Here is a 24,625-nt window from a genome sequence, read left to right on the forward strand (position 1 = left end):
GAATTTAAACATGCCTGGGATAAACATATATCCATTGTAAGATAAAATACAGGAAAGAGTATAAGGGCAGACTAGATGGACCAGGAGGTCTTTTTCTGCCGTCAGTCTTCTATGTTTCTATGTTTCTATTATTATTATTATTTATTAGACTTGTATGCTGCCCCCTCTGCGAAGTCTCGGAGCGGCTCACAACGAGTAATACATGAGATACAAATCCAATATTAAAACAATCCAAACAAACCATACATAAAATGAAACAGCTGGGAAAATGTCAATTTCCCCAGGCCTGGCGACATAAGGGTTTTTTTAGAACTTTACGAAAGGCAAGGAGGGTGGGGGCAGTCCTAATCTCCGGGGGGGAGTTGATTCCAGAGGGCAGGGGCTGCCGCAGAGAAGGCTCTCCCCCTGGGTCCCGCCAAACAACATTGTTTAGTCGACGGGACCCGGAGAAGGCCCACTCTGTGGGACCTAACTGGTCGCTGGGATTCGTGCGGCAGAAGGCGGTCCTGGAGATATTCTGGTCCGATGCCATGTAGGGCTTTATAGGTCCTAACCAACACTTTGAATTGTGACCGGAAACTGATTGGCAGCCAGTGCAATGCCTCGCATGCTGTCTGATATGGTTCCGCGTGCCACTTTTGGCATGCGTGTCCTAGTTTCGCTGTCACAGATGTAGGGTCTCCTACTTGAGCAGGGGATTGGATAAGAAGACCTTCCGCCCTTATTATTTTGCAGTTCTGTAAATATCCAGAAGAGCCTTTTGAAGACAAAATAGTTTGTTGTGTGTTGTGGTTGGCTCAAAGCCACTGCTTTGCCTGAGAGGAGCCGGGTCTGTCGGATCAAAGAAGACCAGTCTGACTTAGTGAGGAGTCAGGCAGTGAAGGAGAAGGGGATGTGGAAAGGGCTGGAGAGGCAGAGAGGCCGGCAGAGACTGTAAGATCTCCCGTCAGAGTCTCATCTGAGTCAGACGAGGAAGGGATGATGAATGAACCCATCCTAAATATCCGGGTCAGGAGAATGCCGGGACGCCAGGAGCAGCTGCACAGGCACAGAAAGAGATTCTAAGTCACAGCTGTCAGGAATCAAAGACGCTGCCGCAGAGTTAAAAAGGGAAGGGCGTGCAACAGGTGGTGTGGGAATTTATCATTCAGATTTGAAAGAGAGACATTGATGCGTTGGGGTTTCGTTTTGGAAAACTTTTGCAAATTCTGACACGCAAGCTCAGTGAGTAATTGGCTGACGTAAGCCAGAAAGACTTCTGTTGCTGGCTTGAGTGATTAATTCTGACCCTTGGACTTATATACCAGCATTTCTCTTGCAGTCGCTGTGGCTTGCAGCTGTTTGTACATAAAGAAACCTTTTGCCTTTTTTCAAGCTTGTGTATGTTTGTATAATTGCCTTGTTTGGGTGGTCCGTCGGTCAGGCAGAACATTGTGTAACCCAGGATGGTCTATGAGTCTACCTTCTGGGTATTTCAGCAGGGATCCTCAAAGCCCGCTTGGCTTTCTGCCCAACCACTTTGCAGCTTCTCACGCTCCTTCTCCGCCTTCCTTTTCAATAGATCGATGAGCTGTATGAAGCGTATTGCATCCAGCGACGCCTCCGAGATGGAGCTCACAACATGGTCAAGGCCTACACAGCTGGTTCCCCTGCCAGCAAGGAGGCCCGGGAGAGCTTGGCCGAAGCTGGCAAGGGCTACAAGGAGTACACGGAAGTAAGTCGAGAAGGCTGGCGCTCAGGGAGGAAGAAATCGGTTGGGGGAAACAAGAGGAAAGCTCCTGGGTTGACGGCATTAAACAATTGTTTTATCAATGTTCTCCCCGTGCAGAATATGTGTCTGTTGGAGAGTGAATTGGAGAGCCAGTTGGGAGAGTTCCATATCAAGATGAAAGGTAGGACGGGACAAACCACATCCGCCTGAGAAAGCTTGGTCGGCCATTTTTAATTCCTGGACTTCAGAAATGACACAGTGAGCTAATTAGAGTGGTATGTCTATTGCCGTTCGCCTGTAGACAGGAATCTTGCCAGAGTAAAGCACAGACTGCATAACTCTTAGATAAATACTGCGGAAGTTTTAGGGAGGACCTCCCTTCAGTCTCTTCCTCTCCGCAAGGGACTCAGGGCTACTTGGCCATCAACATAAGACCAGATTTCACCACAACCTTGAGGAGTATAGGAGATATATATTATATATTATATTATATTTATTTAGATTTGTATGCCGCCCCTCTCCGCAGACTCGGGGCGGCTCACAGCAAGATACAACAATTCATGACAAATCCAAATATAATTTAAAATATTTAAAAAGAACCCCATTTTACTAACAAACACACACACAAACATACCATGCATAAATTGTACATGCCCGGGGGAGATGTTTCAGTTCCCCCATGCCTGACAGCAAAGGTGGGTTTTAAGGAGTTTACGGAAGGCAGGGAGAATAGGGGCAGTTCTAATCTCTGGGGGGAGTTGGTTTCAGAGAGTCAGGGCCACCACAGAGAAGGCTCTTCCCCTGGGGCCCGCCAACCGACATTGTTTAGTTGACGGGACCCGGAGAAGGCCCACTCTGTGGGACCTAATCGGTCACTGGGATTCGTGCGGCAGAAGGCGGTCTCGGAGATATTCTGGTCCAGTGCCATGAGGATAGTTCGGCGCAGCAGCAGTAGAAGGAGACAGCTGTTGACACTTTACCTTTTGAAGTCTCCTCCAAATCGCAGTTTTCTCATAAATATGCACCTGGAGAAAAGTGATGGGATGGTGGTGACCTTATAATGCTTTTTAACTCTTTATGAAGGAACATAAGGACACTACCTAGGTGGGCCACATAAGGACTACCTAGGAAGGCCACCCTAGGTAGTCCTAATGGTGTTGTGTCTTGTCTTGTTGTGTCTTATGTCTTTTCTTGTCATTCTCTTGCAGGATTGGCTGGCTTTGCTAGGCTCTGTGCGGGCGACCAATATGAGGTTTGTGAAAGCAAGACGGGTGATGGAGGGGATAGAATGTACGGGTTCTAGATTTGGAAAATGTTGAATTTGTAAATGGGAGCTAGTTAGGGGATTGTTTTCTACTCACTGACAGCCCTGGGGGTGTGGACCAGTAGCGGGTTGCAGCCAGTACGGTCCAATACGGCGACCTGGTAGCGAAAATGGAGCTGCGTGAGCAGCTTGAGCCGACTGGCAGGTGGGCGCAGGTGTTGGCATGAGATTTGACTTATGCACATGTGCCGGAAGCCAAATTTTGCATGAGGATGCGTGCACGAATGAGATTTCAGCAATTTTCGCTGTTCTGCATTTGCACGGAAGCAAAAATATCGGTGAGAATCGCCAAAATCTTGCTCACACGCATGTCCTCATGCAAGATTTGGCTTCCGGTGCATGCGCGGAAGCCAAATATCACACCAACGTGCGCCTGCCCACCCCGGTCACCGGGAGCACTCTAGTAGCGCTGGCGAAGAGCAACCGCTGCCTGGTGTGGCCAATGGGTGACTGCGTGGTGGGTCCAGATGTTCATACCAGAGTCATCGCAGAGGTTGAAAAGTTGCTAATACAATGGTATCTCTAGATACGAGCTGCTCCACATGCGAGTATTCCAAGTTACGAGCCGCGACGCGAGCCAAATTTCTGTTCGACACCTGAGCTCAAATTCGGGATACGAACCGAGCTTCCACTAGGTGGCACAAGAATCTCCTTGCTTCCAGTTATCTCGGCGCGAAAAACAAAGTCTAAAGGCATTCGTTCGAGATGCGAGTTGATCGACTTACGAGCTCGGGTCTGGAACGAATTAAACTCGTATGTCGAGGTACCACTGTACTTAAAGAATAGGGTGAATTTGTCCCTTCTTTTTGTTACCGCAGGACAGGGGTAGTCAAAGTTGGCTCTCTTTTATGACTTGTGGACTTCAACTCCCAGAATTCCTGAGCCAATCATGCTAGCTCAGGAATTCTGGGAGTTGTAGTCCACATGCCAACTTTGTCTACTCCTGCCCCAGGAAGACCTGAAGTCAGGCTGGCTTTTAACTATGAGTCTGAATCTTCTTGCTAGTGAATCTGATACCCAAATTCCTCCTCCTTCACGGCAGATCTTCATGAGGTACGGGCGGCAACGATGGAAACTACGGGGCCGCATTGAAGCCAACAGCAAGCAAGTCTGGGATAGTGAGGAGATGATCTTCTTGCCCCTCATTACAGAATTTCTGTCTATCAAGGTGATGGATGTCTCCTGGTCAGATGTTGTCCTACCTAGAAGAAAACATGTTTTTTTCCTTATTCGCAATAGTTCCGCTTTTTTTTTCTCCTTTTCAGGTGACGGAACTCAAGAGCTTGGCCAGCCACGTAGTGGTGGGGAACGTCTCTTGTGAAACCAAGGATCTCTTTGCCGCCTTGCCCCAAGTGGTGGCGGTTGACATCAATGACCTAGGCACAATCAAGCTAAGCCTAGAGGTCAATTGGAAGTGAGTGTTCTTGGCCTTCGGGCTTGTTCTGTTCTTCTCTCACGTTAGGGCAGTGACCTTTTTTATTTCGCGTGCCAAAAGGGTGTGTGTAGGTGTGTTAGTATGTGTGTGTGTGTGTCCACACCCCATCCCTTCTCACACACCCCCCCCATGCATGTGCAACCTCACGCATGTTGCACACAGGCCTTATTAAAGCCTGGTAGGTGAAAAAAATTGGAAGTTCGGCGGGTCCCAGGGGAAGAGCCTTCTCTGTGGTGGCCCCAACCCTCTGGAACCAGCTCCCCCCTGAGATTAGAACAGCCCCCACCCTCCTTGCCTTTCGCAAACTCCTTAAGACCCACCTCTGTCGTCAGGCATGGGGGAACTGAAATATCTTCCCCAGGCCTATACTGTTTATGTATGGTATGTTGTGTGAATGTTTTTTAAATTATGGGTTTTTAGCTTTCTAATTATTGAATTTGTATTTTACACTGTTTTTCTGTTGCTGTTGTGAGCCGCCCCGAGTCTGCGGAGAGGGGCGGCATACAAATTAAATGAATGAATGAATGAATGAATGAATGAATGAATAAACAAAACAAAACAAAACACACTTCCGGTCTGCCGCTGTGCTGTTTTTTGCACTCTGGAGGGTTCAGTTAAGCTTCCTGAAGCTCCAGAGTGCAAAAAACAGCACAACAGGCAAACCGGAAGTTCGGAAAACGCACTTCCAGTTTGCCCATTGTGCTGTTTTTTGCACTCTGGGGCTTCAGGAAGCTTAACTGAACTCTCCAGAGTGCAAAAAAACAGCACAACAGGCAAAACAGGAAGTCTGAAAAACGAACTTCCGGATTGCCGTTGTGCGGTTTTTTTGGGTTTTCCGGTTTGCCCTTTGTGCTGTTTTTTGCACTCTGGGACTTCAGGAAGCTTCCCTGAACCCTCCGGAGTGCAAAAAAACAGTACAGCGGCAAACCGGAAGTGCGTTTTTCCGAATTTCCCATTTGTCCATTGGGGGAAATTTTTTTGCCTCCAGGGCGTTAGGGAAGTTTCCTTGAAGCATCCAGAGGGCAAAATGGCCTTTCCCAAGGCCAAAAATCAGCTGGCCACCACACGCATGGACGCTGGAGCTGACATAGGGGAAAAGTTTATCTCCAAGACCGCCTTCTGCCGCACAAATCCCAGCGACCGGTGAGGTCCCACAGAGTTGGTCTCCTTAGGGTCCAGTCGACCAAACAATGTCGGTTGGCGGGACCTAGGGGAAGAGCCTTCTCTGTGGGGGCCCCGGCCCTCTGGAATCAGCTCCCCCCAGGGATTCGTACTGACCCCACCGTCCTTGCCTTCTGAAAAGGTTTTAAAACCCATCTTTGCCGCCAGGCCTGGAGTTCCTTAGACCGATGAATGCTTAATTTGACTGCTGAATGAATGATATTGATAGTTTTTAATTAGAATTTTTAATTAGAATTTTAAGATTGTTTTTTAAGGTATAATTGGATTGTTATTATTGTTTCCTGTTGGGGGGGCATACAAATCCAATTAAAATCAAATTTTAAAAAAAGTCTCGCGTACACTCCAATATGACTCAACGTGCCATTTCTGACACGCGTGCCATATGTTCGCAATAGGGTGTTGTTTTGGGTATGTGTTAACCACAATGAAATAAGGGTTCCGACGAGAGAGTCCACAGTGTCTCCTTTACGATCATCTTCATGATGTGGGGCCACCTCGCCCTTTAGCTCCCTTTTCCTTCCTCTCCACTAACTACGATGCTTCTCTTCCTTCAGTCCGTTCGATAAAGAAGACCAGCCGTCTTCTGCCAGTACTGTGAACAAGACATCGACGGTCAACAAGCGGTTCTCCACATACAACCAGAGCCCTCCTGATACGCCTTCCATGAGAGAACAAGCCTTTTATGTGAGTACTCTTTCATTGGGGGTGTGGAGAGTGTGCGACTGCCACCACTTGGGGCAGGGCGGCAAAGAGAGACATGAGAGAGAGAGAGAGGGAGGGAGAGGGAGAGACAGAGAGAGGGGGGGGTGAGGGAGAGAGAGAAAGAGAGAGAGAGAGATACAGATAGAGAGAGAGAGGGAGAGAGACAGAGCGGGGGAGAGGGAGAGAGAGAAATAGAGAGAGACAGAGAGAGAGTGGAAGAGGGAGAGAGAAAAAGAGAGAGGCAGAGAGACAGAGAGAGAGGCGCCCCCTCATGGCCACCCCTATATAAACAGTTTCTTAAAGCGGCAATAACCCTGCTGACTCATCCTCAGCCTTAAAGTGGCAATAACCCTGCTGAATCATCCTCGGTCTTAAAGGGGCTAGCCCAGAGGTAGGCAAAGTTGGCTCTTCTATGACTTGTGGACTTCAACTCCCAGAATTCCTGAGCCAAACATGCTAGCTCAGGAATTCTGGGAGTTGAAGTCCACATGTCATAGAAGAGCCAACTTTGCCCACCCCTGGGCTAGTCAGCTTTAAATCTGCATTACTCTTGACAGGGTGCTACATTTATTAAGATACAGTAGAGGAGAATGAAAAGTTCTTTTATTTATTTATTTTATTTATTTATTAGATTTGTATGCCGCCCCTCTCCGAAGACTCTGTCTTTAAGGCTTCACCAAGGATTTGGAGAGGATGTAGTTCAGCGATGCCTAACCTTTTTTTGGTTCAGATGTCAAAAGTGTGCACGAACACGCCATTGTGCTTGCGCATTTGTCCACATCCATAATGCAATGCCCCCCGCACATGCGCACAATCCCACTGTGCCCTCCCCTACCTTACCGAAGCTTCCGGTAGGCCTGTTGGGCCGTTTTTCGCCATCCCCAGACCTCAGGAGGTTTTCCTGAATCCTGAGGATGGTGAAAACCGGTCCAAAGGCCCAACGGGAAGTTTGTCTCCAAACTTCTGGTTGGCCCGTTGGGCCATTTTTTGCCATCTCCAGGCTTCAGGAGGCTTGTTTGTATGATTGGTCTCTTAAATTGGGGTTTTTTAGATTATTTTTTAATATTAGATTTGTTACATTGTCTTCTTTATTGTTGTTAGCAACCACGAGTCTTCGGAGAAGGGCGGCATACAAATCTAATAGGTAGGCAGGTAGGTAGGTAGGTAGATAAATAGATAGATAGATAGATAGATAGATAGATAGATAGATAGATAGATAGATAGGATAGATAGGATAGATAGATTAGGTAGGTAGGTAGGTAGGTAGGTAAATAGATAGATAGATAGATAGATAGATAGATAGATAGATAGATAGATAGGATAGATAGATTAGGTAGGTAGGTAGGTAGGTAGGTAAATAGATAGATAGATAGATAGATAGATTAGATAGATAGATAGATAGATAGATAGATAGATAGATAGATAGATAGATAGATAGATAGATAGATAGATAGATAGATAGATCCAGGTGGAATAAATAGTGCTTAATTTGGATTAGTTTTCTTTAATCCCAATTTTATTTTGATCTGCCGTGGCTCATTTTAATCTGGCCTTGTCTACTTCCGGGGTATGGATACGTGTGTCTGTATCTCCAGCACTTCATTTGAAGCCCATATGTGTGGCCCTCAGGAAAAAAAAACCCATGATGTGAATTCTTTGATTCACGTCAAGGAAAAAGGGAAGGGGAGAAAAAAATACGAAAAACAAAACCAATCCAAAGCAAACGTTGTTTTATCAGCAGAAGGTTGTTCCTGTTGGCAACATGAAACGATCCGAGTGGAAGAAGAAAAACAACGTCTCCAATCTTTCTAATTGGAGGAAAATAGCTACATTTGTTAGAGAGTAGCAGGGCGTTCTTCATCTGAATCCCACAGGGGCGTCAAACTCAAGGCCCAGGGGCAGGATCCAGCCCATGGGGTGCTTAGACCTGGCCTGTGGGGCTGCACCGAGAACAGCAAAGGACCAGGCCGCGATGCCTCTGCTGGTGAAAACTGAGATTGCGTGCAGCCCTCGCAGGCTCTATTTTCCCCGGCAGAGGGTTGCAGGAGGCTGTCGCAGTTGAAACGGAGCTCGAAAGCCCATTTTCACTGGCAGGGTGCTCGGGCCACCACAGGCATCGAGCTGGACGCCCTAGCTATGCCCCACACTCCCCTCCCTCCACGCTCCAAACACCACCCTGTTGCGGCCCTCAAAAAAATTGAATTAGACACTCCGCCATAAGCGGTAACGTAGGGAGCCCGCCTGAAGTTGGAAGTCCTGAGTGTTGACGGTTGCCTCTTTCTCCGCTCAAGAGCCTGCCTTGGGAAGCGGTCCCCAAGCAGAGGCGGGCTTTGATGGACGTCTTCCAAGAGACCGTCCTGGAAAGGCTGCCGTGGAGCTGTTCGTGCAGCGACGTCTCCTCGGTGCAGCTGAGCACAAAGGCGTCTCAGGGTTGCGTAAGTGCTCGCACTGCTGCATCGCTTGCTCTCCCGCAAACGGAGCTTTCTCAGCTTTAACCTCCCCTGTAGTCCGTAGCGCCTGGCAGAGCTCAGGTAGATAAGTGGTACTTGACTATAGCGAACTGTTCCTTTGTCTTGTTGGCTTGTAGTGGTCACTCCTCGTTGTGTGCTGGCATAAATGTGTTTTTAACGCCTTTCAGAAGGCAAAGAAAGTGGGGGCGGTAAAAATCTCGGGGGGGGATTGGTTCCAGAGGATCGGGGCCACAACAGAGAAGGCTCTTCCCCATGGTCCCACCAGTCAGTATTGTTTGACTGATGGGACCCAGAGGAGGCTGACTCCATGTGACCAAACCGGTTGCTGGGACATGTGAGGCAGAAGACGGTCCCGTAGATAATCTGGTCCAGTGCCATGTAGGGCTTTATAGGTAATAACTCACACCTTGAATTGTTTTGGGAGACCGATCGGTAGCCAGTGGGTTCCTCTTATCTTCTCCTATGGGTGCACATCATGACTTTTTGCTTCCGTTCATGCGCAGAGGGACAATTTCTTCCACGCATGCACAGAGAGCTGAAAATTGGCCGAAAACAAGGGGGGAAAAGATGGCAGTGCGCATGGTCCAGCAAAGACAGTACTGGAGCCATCGCACCAAAATTGCATTGTCGGCGGGCCCCTACTGGAGCGGTGCACTGTCATGCACCTGTAGGAACCCACCTCTGTAAAACCTACTGGTGCGCTCATTCCAACTTGCGATGCTCAGTGCCGGTTGTGTCTTATCCGTGTTGTTGTTTTCTTCAGAACATGTTGCGGCAGCAGGAGGACCTGGAAAACGGGGCGGCCTGGTCCATCTCTTCAGAGTCGTCCGACGACTCGTCCAGCCCCCAGCTGTCCGGGAGTGCCCGCCATTCCTTGCCCAGACCTATTGTGCAACCTGCAATGCAGGCCGCCCCGCCCGCCATCGAAATTGCTTTCACCCACCCCGAGGACAAAGAGCCGCCAATCCCAGAGGTGGCCGCCATGGCCAACGGACATGTGCCCTACGCCCGGACTCTTAGCCAGATCAGCGAAGCAAGTGTAGACTTGCCCATAGCCGAAGAGAAGGAGTGTCCTGCACCCAAGGAGGCTAACCGTTGGGATGCCCCTCCCTTGGAAACGAACTCCTCGCCCCCGAGTGTGGGCTCGCCACTGGACACTCCCATCTGCGAGGACAAAGAGCGAGAGGACGAGACTGACGGGGACGCTCCTGTTGGAGAGGAAAGTGAAGACACGCCCGGTCCTGCCCCAGAGGTTCCACAGCAGCCTAAGTCCTCCTTGGCCCCATCCGCCTTGGCACAGCTTCCGCCGCCGGCGATCTCGGAAGCACCAAGGCCCAAACCTGTGGACTCGGGCCTGGAGGAGGCCATCAACACACTGGCCTCCGCTCTGGACGATTATCGGGGCCAGTTCCCTGAGTTGCAAGTCTTGGAGCAGGAACTCAAGCACCTTGAGGAGATTCTCTTGGTAAGTGAGCGGGTGGAAAGCTTTAGGACCACGTCGGAAGCTTGGAAGGGTTCCCGTAGCACTTAAGCAAACGGGCACAGTGCTTTCCTGAGGTCTTCTCAGTGGCAGGTTGCTACTGGTACAGTTGTTGTTGTTGTTGTTGTTGTTGTTGTTGTTGTTATTATTATTATTATTATTATTATTATTATTACAGTAGTACCCCTAGATACGAGCATAATTCGTTCCATAAGGGAGCTTGTATCTCGAGGCAACTCGTATCTGGAACAAATAACTTTTTTCCCCTCCGAGATAACCAAAAGCAAGGATTCTTGCGCCACCTAGTGGACGCTCGGCTTGTATCCCGAATTTGAGCTCGGGACTAGAACAGAAATGTCTCTCCCCTCGTGGCTCGTATCTTGAAATACTCGCATGTAGAGCAGCTCGTATCTAGAGGTACTACTGTATTATTATTTATTAGATTTGTATGCCGCCCCTCTCCATAGACTCGGGGCAGCTCACAACACAATACAACAGTTCATGACAAATCTAATAATTTACAATTTAAAATATTTAAAAAGCCCCATTATTAAGCAGACATACATACAAACATACCATACATAAATTGTATAGGCCCGGGGGAGATATCTCAGTTCCCCGTGCCTGACGACAAAGGTGGGTTTTGAGGAGTTTACGAAAGGCAAGGAGGGTAGGGGCAGTTCTAATCTCTGGGGGGAGCTGGTTCCAGAGAGTCGGGGCCGCCACAGAGAAGGCTCTTCCCCTGGGGCCCGCCAACCGACATTGTTTAGTCGACGGGACCCGGAGAAGGCCAACTCTGTGGGACCTAATCGGTCGCTGGGATTCGTGCGGCAGAAGGCGGTCCCGGAGATATTCTGCTCCGATGCCATGAAGGGCTTTATAGGTCATAACCAACACTTTGAATTGTGACCGGAAATTGATCGGCAACCAATGCAGACTGCGGAGTGTTGGTGTAACATGGGCATACCTGGGGAAGCCCATGATTGCTCTCGCAGCTGCATTCTGCACGATCTGAAGTTGAGGACATGCACACCAGAGAAATTTCAGCTATTTTTTTTTTGCTTCTGCTCATGCGCAGGAGCCAAAAAACTACCAAAATCTCACACGCGCATCCTCTCATGAGGTTTTGCTTCATGCGCAGAAGCAAAACCACGCTACTACACGTGCGCGCCAGGGAACCAAAGCTGTGTGCAGAGCACACCAGAAGCGGCGGTAATGGGAACCCACCCCTATTTATAACGCTTTGATAAGGCCATACTTGGAATAATGCATCCAGTTTCAGTCTTTGCGATGTCAAAACGATTTTGAGACTTTAGGACAGTATTTCTCAACCTTGGCCGTTTGAAGATGTGCGGACTTCAACTCCCAGAATTCCTCAGCCAGCAACGCTGGCTGGGGAATTCTGGGAGTTGAAGTCCACACATCTTCAAACAGCCAAGGTTGGGAAACACTGCTTTAGGAAAAAGTGCAGAGACGCAACCTAGAACCAGGGAGAAATTCCTTAACCATTAGAACAATTAGTGGGAATCACAAAGATTGTCTGGCTGCCATTTTGCAAGGGATAAAACTGAACGTTGCAAATTTTTAGCAAATCTCTTTTTCTATCCCCGGGACATATTTTTTTCTTTTTTCTTTTTGGTGTCATTCCAGACATCACAAGATTCTGAGTCACCTCCTCGAGATCTGTCCAAAATCTCAAGAGAGTTAGCGATTCCATGAGATTTTTCCTGCTTTCAAACAAAGGCTGCATTTAATTCTGGAAACTCCCCACTTTTTTGTGTGTGTGTTTTTTCGCAATCTATTCATGGCCATTCTGCAAAACTGCTCCCCTTTAGGAGTTCCCTCCGAAACCTGGTTTTGAGAACTTGCCTGAACGATGCAACACGTATATAAACGTGAAACCAAGATACGTAAAGATGCGATTTCAATCGGCTCATCTTTGTTTTATGTTTATAGAAACATAGAAGACTGATGGCAGAAAAAGACCTCATGATCCATCTAGTCTGCCCTTATACTATTTTCTATATTTTATCTTAGGGTGGATATATGTTTATCCCAGGCATGTTTAAATTCAGTTACTGTGGATTTATCTACCACGTCTGCTGGAAGTTTGTTCCAAGGATCTACTACTCTTTCAGTAAAATAATATTTTCTCATGTTGCTTTTGATCTTTCCCCCAACTAACTTCAGATTGTGCCCCCTTGTTCTTGGGTCACTTTCCTATTAAAAACACTTCCCTCCTGGACCTTATTTAACCCTTTAACATATTGAAATGTTTCTATCATGTCCCCCCTTTCCCTTCTGTCCTCCAGACTATACAGATTGAGTTCATTAAGTCTTTCGTGATACGTTTTATGCTTAAGACCTTCCGCCATTCTTATAATTTTATAATAATAAGTGTTGCGTAATTCTGGCGACCAGTTCTACGAAGGAAGACAAAAATGTTGGAGAGACTGATGTAACTATATGCCTCCTTCGCGTAGCAAATTATTTTCAGTTCAATTTCTCACCACATCTGTTCCTGTGAACTTTGGAGGGCAACTGTCGGGTATATCTTCAACTCGCACCCTTCCGCTGTCTTTTTTTCACAAGTTAAAAACTTCCTGCCTATACATTGGAGGCCCACAGTGGTTGTGTTGCGGAGGAAAATAACATACAAAACCCTTGCAGGGAAAGATAGACAATTCTGCGTGGCTACAAGAATGGTGGAAGGTCTTAAGTATAAAATTATCAGGAAAGACTTAATGAACTCAATCTGTATAGTCTGGAGGACAGAAGGAAAAGGGGGGACATGATCGAAACATTTAAATATGGGAAGTGTTTTTAATAGGAAAGTGAACACAAGAACAAGGGGACACAATCTAAAGTTAGTTGGGGGAAAGATCAAAGGCAACATGAGAAAATATTATTTTACTGAAAGAGTAGTAGATCCTTGGAACAAACTTCCAGCAGACGTGGTTGGTAAATCCACAGTAACCGAATTTAAACATGCCTGGGATAAACATATATCCATTGTAAGATAAAATACAGGAAATAGTATAAGGGCAGACTAGATGGACCATGAGGTCTTTTTCTGCCGTCAGTCTTCTATGTTTCTATGTTTGTAGAATGTAGGTAGACTGCAGTTTTAGGCTTTTGTGTTCACATACTGTAAACCAAGGAGGATACAAATAAACGTTAATGAAAACTTGGTTTGCTGTGATGCTGAACTGCTCTAATATAGGCAATTCAATAAAAACAGAGTTGGAAGGGACCTTGGAGGTCTTCTAGCCCAACCCCCTGCTTAGGCAGGAAATCCTACACTACTTCAGACAGACGGTTATCCAACATCTGCTTAAAAACTTCCAGTGTTGCAGCATTCACAATTTCTGGAGGCAAGCTGTTCCACTGATTAAGTGTTCTATGTCAATAAATTTCTCCTTAGTTCTAAGTTGCTTCTCTCCTTGTTTAGTTTCCACTCGTTGCTTCTTGTTCTACCCCCAGGTGCTTTAGAGAATAGCTTGACTCCCTCTTCTTTGTGGCAACCCCTGAGATATTGGAACAGTGCTATCAGGTCTCCCCTGGTCCTTATTTTCATTAAACTAGCCATGCCCAGTTCCTGCAACCGTTCTTCCTATGTTTTAGCCTCCAATATCCTAATTATCTTTGTCGCTCTTCTCTGCACTTTTTCTAGAGTCTCAACATCCTTTTTGCATTGTGGCGACCAAAACTGAACGCAGTATTCCAAGTGTGGCTTTACCAAGGCCTTATAAAGTGGTATTAACCCTTCATGTGGTCTTGATTCTATCCCTCCGTTAATGCAGCCTAGAACTGTGTTGGCTTTTTTTGGCGGCTAGCTCATATCAATACTTTGCAGTTTTTCCCCCTATACCACGGTTTTTCCCGCCCGATGACGTCATATGTCATCACCTAACTTTCGTCCACCTTTAATAAATATTTTTTTAATAGACTTTAATAAATAAACATGGTGAGTAATAATCTAAATGGTTGCTAAGGGAATGGGAAATTGCAATTTAGGGGTTTAAAGTGTTAAGGGAAGGCTTGGGATACTGTTCATAGCCAAAAATAGTGTATTTACTTCCGCATCTCTACTTCGCGGAAATTTGACTTTTGCGGGCGGTCTCGGAACGCATCCCCCGCGAAAATCGAGGGAACAATAATAATAATAATATTGTTAATAATAATAATATTAACAACAACAATAATAATAATGATAATAATAATAATGATAATAATAATAATGATAGATTTTCAGCTGGTTTTTGGTCATCTCCTCTTTGAACATTGATAGGGAAATTAGGCAACGGAGAGTTTTGTTGCTGTGTTGAGGGTGTGTTTTCCTCTTTTGGATGCTCAGATGCTCAGGCCCAGCAGGGCCTGAAGCAGAGTAGTAAGGAGAATTGCTTGATCCAAACTGGGCCCAAAAGAGAACCTGTCTGAGACTTGTTTTTAATTTCCTCCCCACAAGCAAAAACAAGGCCTGTGTTTGAGCCGAGCCTCCAGTACCAGCCTGACGGTGGAACATGCGCTCGAGAGCTTCAGCTTCCTCAACGCTTCTGAATCCGAGGACTCGGAAGGGGACGACGACAAGTGAGTAGGGTGACTTGAAGGCTGGGTTGAAGTTGCCCGTAGCCAACTCCGCACACGGGTCGCCCTTGACTTAACACATTTAGTGACCATTCGAAGTCACAAACAGCATTGGGGGGGGAAAGCGACGTATGTCCATTTTTCATACTTACGACCGTGGCACCCATCTCCCGAGTCATGTGATCGACATTCAGACCAGTAGCGGGTTGCACTCCGTACGTCTGGGATTGGGGTTCCGGTAGCGGGAATTGAAATGTGTGCACATTTGGGGTGTACATAAGTGCACTGGTGTGCCTTTCGTCCCCTGTCCAATTGGCTTTCCGTTCTCTCACTTATCATATATATTTTCTTCCTTTCATATATCCTCTCCTCTAAGTTCACTTTACCCTTATATATATATTACTACATGTCTATTTTTCTTCCTGTGTATTTGTGTATTGCACAAATGAATGAATGAATGAATAAATAAATAAATAAATAAATCTCAGCACCTCGGACCAACGCCCGTGCGAGATTTGGCCTCTGGGCATGCGCAGCCAGTGAAATCTCGCGCAAGGACACTCTTGCACGCCAGATTTTGCTGGGTTTTGGCACATTTTTTTTGCTTCGGCGCATGCGCGGAAAGGAAGAAACCGGCGGAAATCGGCAAAATTTCACACACGTGAGTGTTGTCATGCGAGATTTCTCTTGCTGTGCATCTGCAGAAGCCAAATCTCGTGCCAATGGGCATTCCGCGACAGTCCCGGAGAGCGCATTAGTAGCGGCCAGTAAGTGTAACTCCCACCTGATTCAGACTCTTGGCAGCTGACTCCTATTCATGACGGCCCGGAATCTTGCAGTCCCCTTTTGCGATCTTCCAACCAACAAAGTCAGCTGGCCACAGAAATTTTGGGGTCGGTTGTGGTCGTAGGTCCTGGACTACCTGTATCTCCTGGGTCTGACTGGAGGCTGCTCCCTCCCAGCGATTATCTTGCCAAGGTTTGGCCACAGGATGCCAGTGACTTTTCCCACGGTGCTCATGCAGCTGCTGAGAAGCCCTCTAAAGCCATCTGGTGTAACAGGTGGAAGCCGGCAGAAAATGAAGGAGCAGCACCACTCGGTGGCCAATGGATGAAACTGCCACCAAGATCTGTTGTTTCTGTTGTCTCCTTTCTTTCTTTCTTTCTTTCTTTCTTTCTTTCTTTCTTTCTTTCTTTCTTTCTTTCTTTCTTTCTTTCTTTTCTTCCTTCCTCTCTCTCTTCCTTCCTCTCTCCCTCCTCTATCTCCCTCCCTTCTCTCTCTCCCTCTTCCTTCCACTTTCTCCCCCTCCCTCCTCTCTTTCTCTCCCCTCCATCCTCTCGCCCCTCCCGCTTTCCCTTCCTCTCTCTCTTCTCTCCCTACTCTCTCTCTCCATCATTCCCTACTCCCCCTCCCTGCCTCCCTACTCTCTCCCTTTCTCTCCCTCTCTCCCTCCCTTCCTCTCCATCTCTTTCCCTCCCTCTCTCTCTCCTCCCTCCCTCCCTCCCTCCCTCTCCCTCCCTCCTCTCTCACTCTCACACACACTCTTCTATTTACAAGTGGGAATAGAATGGAATAGAACAACTTTATTGTCACTTTGAATGTACACTAATTGGCATACATCAAAAATGAAATTTTTTTTTTGCCTCAAAGGGTCACCGCCTCCAATTTTACACTACACGAACATGATAAGATAAATAAATACAGTGTTTCCCCCCAAAATAAAACCCTGTCTTATATTTTTTTTGAACCCCCCAAAATAAGTACTTGGCCTTATTTTCAGAGAGGTTTATTATTTGGGGGACGCACGGAGCGAGATGTTTATGGCAAGGAAAAACAGATCTTGCGTGGTCACCAGACGGATGGCATAGGACAGTGTTTCCCAACCTTGGCAACTTGAAGATAACCACAAACCAACCATACATAAAATAGAACGGCCAGGGGGAATCAATTTCCCCAAGCCTGGCGGCAGAGGTGGCTTTTTAAGAGTTTGTGAAAGGCAAGGAGGGTGGGGGAAGTTCTGATCTCCGGGGGGAGTTGATTCCAGAGGGTTGGGGCCGCCACAGAGAAGGCTCTTCCCCTGGGTCCCGCCAGACAACATTGTTTCGTCGACGGGATCCGGAGAAGGCCAATTCTGTGGGACCCAATCGGTCGCTGGAATTCATGCGGCAGAAGACGGTCCCGAAGGTATTCTGGTCCGATGCCAAGAAGGGCTTTATAGCAGTGTTTCCCAACCTTGGCAACTTGAAGATATCTGGACTTCAACTCCCAGAATTCCCCAGCCAGCATTCGCTGGCTGGGGAATTCTGGGAGTTGAAGTCCAGATATCTTCAAGTTGCCAAGGTTGGGAAACACTGGCATAGGAAACAAAGCTGTCACAGAATCCTGTAGCGCTGCTAGAAATATTTTCGAAACCTCCTTTGACCAACTTCCTAATATACATCGATCTGATCCTGCCTTCTCCCCCCTGGCGGTGCTCAGAAATCACGGGCAAATTTATTCAAGTTGACCCTTTGCATTTTTTTCCCTTCTAAGTTGCATCTGGCCACTATGTATGGAAAGTGGGCACGTCGCCCTGGTGGGGTATACAGAAGAAAAGAAGGTGACTTATGTTTTATATCCACCGCCTCTCTTTCCAGGGGGGCAAGCAACGGCCATCCTCCATCCGTGGGCAAAATGCCAGGGACTGCAGATACAGCCGCTGAAGACGCCGCTGGGGGCCTGAATTCAGAAGGCAGCTTAGAGCCCTTGACCACTGGCAACGAATTCCTCGACAAGGCCCTGGTCCTACACCTGAACCACTGCAACCGCTTGCTGCTAGTGAGTGTGAACATGTGTGTTTTTGTCACCCGTCGTATGTCTGCCCTGATGTTTTTTAAATCGGAGTTTCCCAAGGAATTCCCAAGGAGACCCCATTTGGAATACTGTGCTCAGTTCTGGAGACCTCACCTACAAAAAGATATTGACAAAATTGAACAGGTCCAAAGACGGGCTACAAGAATGGTGGAAGGTCTTAAGCATAAAACGTATCAGGAAAGACTTCATGAACTCCATCTGTATAGTCTGGAGGACAGAAGGAAAAGGGGGAACATGATCGAAACATTTAAATACGTTAAAGGGTTAAATAAGGTTCAGGAGGGAAGTGTTTTTAATAGGAAAGTGAACACAAGAACAAGGGGACACAATCTGAAGTTAGTTGGGGGAAAGATCAGAAGCAACGTGAGAAAATATTATTTGACTGAAAGAGTAGTAGATGCTTGGAACAAACTTCCAGCAGACGTGGTTGGTAAATCCACAGTAACTGAATTTAAACATGCCTGGGATAAACATATATCCATTGTAAGATAAAATACAGGAAATAGTATAAGGGCAGACTAGATGGACCACGAGGTCTTTTTCTGCCGTCAGACTTCTATGTTTCTATGCTATTGCTATCCTGGGATTTTGGGCTGCTGTGCTGGTTTGGTTCATACGGGGTGAGCCAGGCTGGCGCAGCAGGCAGAGTGCTGTACTGCAAGCCACTGAAGCTGACCATAGGTCTGTAGGTCAGCGGTTCAAATCTCATCACCGGCTCAAGGTTGACTCAGCCTTCCATCTTTCCAAGGTGGGTAAAATGAGGACCCGGATTGTGGGGGCAATAGGCTGGCTCTGTGCTATTGCTAACATGTTGTAAACCGCCCTGAGTCTAAGGAGAAGGGAGGCATAAAAATCGAACAAATACATAATCCTGACTTTTTCCAGGAACAGTGCGCGTTAAAATCCCAGCGCCCCCCATACGCGTTGGCATCGCGTCTTCTCTCCTGACCATTGTCTCTTGATTCATAGAAGCTGGGCACCTTTGGGCCACTCCGCTGCCAGGAAATGTATGCCCTTGACAGGCTGGGAAGAGAAGTACAGATTCTAGAGATGGCCACTCGTTTGATCGTGGACCGAGCGGGGTCTGCTGGCTCGGCTGAGGAAGGTAGGACAATGGCAAAAAACTGGGCCCTGGCGTATCCGCTCTTGGAGAGGAGGGGATCAGCACTGAACGATCAGAATGTATTTTTCAGGTTATAAGACACAACGGAGTATAAGACGCACCTTAGTTTTGGGGGAGGAAAATAGGAAAAAGAATCTGCTTACCAGGTATTCATCTGGCTAGCGTCCTTAGTCAGCACATTAATTTATCCCCTGGTTAGGGCTTTAAAAAAACTATTTGGAGAGAGTAACAATGAAAGAGCTTGCAAGCCAGTAAGAGCGGGGAACATCATTAGCACCTGGAAAGAAACAGTTGGAGCAATTAGAGCAATGGAAAAAAATCCTGCAAAGGCTTAGGGCTTGGAAAACATTCTTTGCAAAGAGTAACAATGAAAGAGCTTGCAAGCCAATAAGAGCTGGGAACCTCATTAACACCTGGAAAGAAACATTCGGAGCAAGTAGAGCAATGGAAAAAATCCTGCAAAGTCTTAGGGCTTGGAAAACATTCTTTGCAAAGAGTAACAATGAAAGAGCTTGCAAGCCAATAAGAGCTGGGAACCTCATTAGCACCTGGAAAGAAACATTCGAAGCAAGTAGAGCAATGGAAAAAATCCTGCAAAGTCTTAGGGCTTGGAAAACATTCTTTGCAAAGAGTAACAATGAAAGTGCTTGCAAGCCAATAAGAACTGGGAACCTCATTAACACCTGGAAAGAAACATTCGGAGCAAGTAGAGCAATGGAAAAAATCCTGCAAAGTCTTAGGGCTTGGAAAACATTCTTTGCAAAGAGTAACAATGAAAGAGCTTGCAAGCCGATAAGAGCTGGGAACATCATTAACACCTGGAAAGAAACATTCGGAGCAAGTAGAGCAATGGAAAAAATCCTGCAAAGTCTTAGGGCTTGGAAAACATTCTTTGCAAAGAGTAACAATGAAAGAGCTTGCAAGTCAATAAGAGCTGGGAACCTCATTAGCACCTGGAAAGAAACATTCGGAGCAAGTAGAGCAATGGAAAAAATCCTGCAAAGTCTTAGGGCTTGGAAAACATTCTTCGCAGAGAGTAACAGTGAAAGAGCTTGCAAGCTGGTAAGAGCTGGGAACATGGTTAGGGCTGGAAAGAAACATCTGGAGCAAGTAGAGAATGAAAAAAAAACCCTACAAAGACTTAGGGCTTGGAAAACATTCTTTGCAAAGAGTAACAAGGAAAGAGCTTGCAAGGTGCCCTAGTTAGGCATGCGCAGGGGTTAAAAAAATCATCAAAATTTTGTGCGTATGTGTGTCCCCTTGCAAGATTTTGCTTCATGCGCATGCACAGAAACAAAATCTCGCTGAGACTTATGCACACACAGACCGGAGATGTGAAGCGGCGCTCACAACGCACCGGGAGCAGCAAACTCCTCCCCCCCCCATGGGATAAACTAGAAGGGTTAATTGTGGACCTTGTTTCTCTTCTCAGCGGTACAATTCTCAAAGCGGAAAGAAGGAGTTCTCTCTTTCTGGGACGGTTGTGTCGCTGCCCCTAACGTGTTTACCTGCTCCGTGGAAAAGTTCATGCAGAACTTTAAGGCCGAGTATGCAGGACGTATCAATGACCGTCAGACGGGCTTGGCCGATTCAGGTCAGTGTGTTTTACGTTCAAAGCAATCCCTGCTTATTTCTCTCTCTTTCCACTCCCCAGGTTGTAGATTATTTTCAATTGGTGTTTGAATCTAACTGCCATGAAAAGCAAAGATCCGTTTTGGGAGGCAGGGCAGGCATATCACGTATGATTGACAGAGTCACAAGGGAAGAACACATTGCTAACTCCTAGGCAGCTTTATGAGAGAGAATATTTGTATAGCTTAGAGTTAAACTATGAGGTCCTTAGTGCTCTCCGAGCTTTGTTGTTTACTTGCAGATGTTCAGTGAAGGGCTGCAAAATATTTTACTACCACGTTGCGGACATGGCTTTATTTTGTGGGTGTGGCTTGCCAGCCATGTGACCAGGTGGGAGTGGCTTGATGATCATGTGAATGGGGGGGATTAAAAGTCATGTGACTGGCTTAAAGGTGGCCAATTTGACGTCACTCACGTCAAGGGTTTGGGTTAGGGGTGCCTCACCTCAAAGAGATACAATTTCCCTATCTATTTACTATTACTGAACATCCAAAATACATCCAAAAGAATGTTTCATTCCCTATAGCAGTGTTTCCCAACCTTGGCAACTTGAAGATATCTGGACTTCAACTCCCAGAATAAAGGGAAATATTTCTTCACCCAGATGGTCCTTGGTTTATGGAATTCACTTCCAGAAGAGGCCGTGACAGCTGTCAGCCTGGATAGCTTCAAGGCAGGATTAGACAGATTCATGGATGCCAAGTGTATCAGTGGTTATTGAAACTGATGTTCATATACCACCTCTATGTTGGCTGAGGCAGGCAGGGTTCCCTTGGGTCCCATTTGTTGGGGGTCAAGGGAAAGGGAGGGTCTTGCCTTCTCTTTCTGCTCAAGATCCCCATGTACAATTAGTGGGCCACTGTGTGACACAGAATGCTGGACTTGATGGGCTTTGGCCCGATTCTGTATGACTCTTCCTACGTTCTTATGTTCTTACTACCTATATTTGTTGCCCACTGTTAGTTTCGAGGCATAAGCAGACAGATTCAAAATCATTTATACATTTTCAGTCCTACTCAAGAAGCAATTATGAGCCGCCCCGAGTCTTCGGAGAGGGGCGGCATACAAATCTAAGTAATAAATAAATAAATAAAATAAATTATTCCATTGCTGCTAAGATTCATGTCTATGGCACTGGTTTATCAAAGAGCAGATGGTGACTTATGTAATACCTGGGTATGGCTCCAGGACATTTTAGAGTTCTGAAATTACATGGTGTATCTCCGCCTGTGCCTGTCTTCCTGTTGCAGTGTGTGTAAAGCTGGTGGAAGAGCTTTTGGGGCGCAGGCTGCCCAGACGTCAGGGGAGTTGTCAAGCGGAGCAGGTCACCCTTTTTCAATATTGGAGCCACTTTGAGGTCCTGCCTGTGGTTACACTGGAATCCTACATCTTGGAGCTGGCTGAAGAAGGTAACGAGTGTTTAGCAATGTTATAGCGTGATAGGCAGCTGTTTTGCAGCTGGGGGACACCAGGAAAAGCTCTAATAGTACAAAAAACAAAATAATGTATTGCTGTTGGTCCTATGTTTCAATGGTATCTAACCTTGGCAACTTTTAAGACTTGTGGACTGGTGGGGAATTCTAAGAGTTGAGTTTGGACACTCTTAAAATACGATGGAGCTACCACAAACACCTCTCTTAGAATACAAGAATACCAGGTGAGAGGAGGATTGAAAAGGTAGATTATCTATAGCTGGCTGGGGGAGAAAAGGAATATCTTAAGATGTATTGCCAAAGAGGAAAAAAGACAAAAAATAAACGATAAAGAAAGATTAGGGTTAAATATTGGGGATAAAAGGGAAAGAAAGGAAAGATTTATTTGAGTAAGAACAATGTATAAAAACTGTGAATGATTTGTTAATATTAGTTATATCGGAAGGAATAAGTAGTATGAGAAATGTCATGCACATTCGTCACACAAAGTCCACTGTTTTTAAATGTCTTTGTTATGTGTGTACTGTATTGTTGTAAATAAAGAAAATATAATAATAATAATAATAATAATAATAATAATAATAATAATAATAATAAGAAGAAGAAGAAGAAGAAGAAGAAGAAGAAGAAGAAGAAGAAGAAGAAGAACAACAACAACAACAACAACAACAACAACAACAACAACACAGTAGATTAGAAATTTAGGGCATATAGAGATGACTGGATAAAAATAAAATAACTAAAGATAAAAATTAAGGAAATGGGGAAGCAGGGCCTAAAACCTAAATATACAAAAAGGATGGAGTTGAAAGATGAGTATGAAATGAGGTATAGGAGAAAATGAATATGCATGAAAGCAATTGGGATTAATTTGGAAGAAAATGGGAAATTAAAAGTAGTAGACCCAGGCAACAAAAATAGGTAGTAAAGGAGGTAGCATTAGTAATATACGGTACCTAGAAATAAATACAATATATGTATAAATATTGGGGGGGGGGGATATAAAAGTAGCACTGATGATTAAATGAAGTTAGGGGTTTGAGTTACCTGTCTGTTAAGCATAAAAGGAATTGTGAATAGATTTACTCAGGGATGGGAAAGAGGGCGGAAGAGGAAGTAGAGAAGGAAGGGGAGAGGCAGAGGAGGTATGTAGGAAAGAGAAAGAAAAAGAAGGTAGGAAGCGGGAAGATAGAGGAAGGAGAGTATTATGAAATATTGGGGGGAAGCAGGCGATAAAAGTACAAAAGTTTGCAAAATTAAGATGCTTGTTTATAGTTTATTGAATAGAAAAAGGTAGGTAGGTAGGTAGATAGATAGATAGATGATAGATAGATAGATGATAGATAGATAGATAGATAGATGATAGATAGATAGATAGATAGATAGATAGATAGATAGATAGATAGATAAGATAGATAAGATAGATTATAGGTAGGCAGGTAGGTAGATAGATGATAGATAGGTAGGTAGGTAGGTAGATGATAGATAGATAGATGATAGATAGATAGATAGATAGATAGATAGATAGATAGATAGATAGATAGATAGATGATAGATAGATGATTGATAGATAGATGATAGATAGATAGATAGATAGATAGATAGATAGATAGATAGATAGATAGGATAGATAGGATAGATAAGATAGATTATAGGTAGGCAGGTAGGTAGATAGATGATAGATAGGTAGGTAGGTAGATGATTGATAGATAGATAGATAGATAGAAAGAAAGATAGATAGATAGATGATAGATAGATAGATAGATGATAGATAGATGATAGATAGATAGATAGATAGATAGATAGATAGATGATAGATAGATAAGATAGATAAGATAGATTATAGGTAGGCAGGTAGGTAGGTCGATGATAGGTAGGTAGGTAGATGATAGATAGATGATAGATAGATGATAGATAGATAGATAGATAGATAGATAGATAGATAGATAGATAGATAGATAGATGATAGATAAGATAGATAAGATAGATTATAGGTAGGCAGGTAGGTAGATATATGATAGATAGGTAGGTAGGTAGATGATAGATAGATAGATAGATAGATAGATAGATAGATAGATAGATAGATAGATGATAGATAGATGATAGATAGATAGATGATAGATAGATAGATGATAGACAGATAGATAGATAGATAGATAGATAGATAGATAGATAGATAGATAGATAGATAGATAGATGATAGATAAGATAGATTATAGGTAGGCAGGTAGGTAGATAGATGATAGGTAGGTAGGTAGGTAGGTAGGTAGATGATAGATAGATAGATAGATGATAGATAGATAGATAGATAGATAGATAGATAGGATAGATTATAGGTAGGTAGGTAGGTAGATGATAGATAGATAGATAGATAGATAGATAGATAGATAGATAGATAGATAGATAGATAGATAGATAGATAGATAGTAGGTAGGTAGAGATATAGATATATAATTTATTAAATTTGCATGCCACCCTTCTCCGAAAACTCAGGGTGGCTCACAGATATGTATATACAGTATATGATTTATGGTATATGTGTGCATGTTTATGCAAAGGTGAATTTAAAACAAAATTATACATAAAAAGAAAATAATACAAGAATCCCCAAGTATGTTTGACACCAGTTAAGGATATGATGGCAAGTTGATTTGCTTGTGTGAATAACTGCCATGAATTAAATGCCATAAAG

General features: G+C 45.2%; 1 protein-coding gene across 5 annotated transcripts in view; it reads left to right on the forward strand.

The window, feature by feature from the left end:
• RIPOR1 (RHO family interacting cell polarization regulator 1) overlaps positions 1-24,625 on the forward strand; it is a 157,296-nt gene that overhangs the window by 123,582 nt on the left and 9,089 nt on the right. For all 5 annotated transcript variants that reach the window (XM_070760325.1, XM_070760323.1, XM_070760326.1 and 2 more), the window contains exons 7-18: positions 1,562-1,714; positions 1,829-1,892; positions 2,920-2,963; positions 4,078-4,203; positions 4,301-4,449; positions 6,207-6,336; positions 9,589-10,290; positions 14,774-14,895; positions 17,529-17,709; positions 18,715-18,850; positions 20,301-20,462; positions 21,751-21,909. In XM_070760325.1, coding sequence (XP_070616426.1) covers positions 1,562-1,714; positions 1,829-1,892; positions 2,920-2,963; positions 4,078-4,203; positions 4,301-4,449; positions 6,207-6,336; positions 9,589-10,290; positions 14,774-14,895; positions 17,529-17,709; positions 18,715-18,850; positions 20,301-20,462; positions 21,751-21,909 — 2,128 coding nt within the window. The remainder of the gene's footprint in view (positions 1-1,561; positions 1,715-1,828; positions 1,893-2,919; positions 2,964-4,077; positions 4,204-4,300; positions 4,450-6,206; positions 6,337-9,588; positions 10,291-14,773; positions 14,896-17,528; positions 17,710-18,714; positions 18,851-20,300; positions 20,463-21,750; positions 21,910-24,625) is intronic.

The sequence above is a fragment of the Erythrolamprus reginae genome, chromosome 9 (genome assembly GCF_031021105.1).
Source record: "Erythrolamprus reginae isolate rEryReg1 chromosome 9, rEryReg1.hap1, whole genome shotgun sequence".
Taxonomy (NCBI): domain Eukaryota; kingdom Metazoa; phylum Chordata; class Lepidosauria; order Squamata; family Dipsadidae; genus Erythrolamprus; species Erythrolamprus reginae.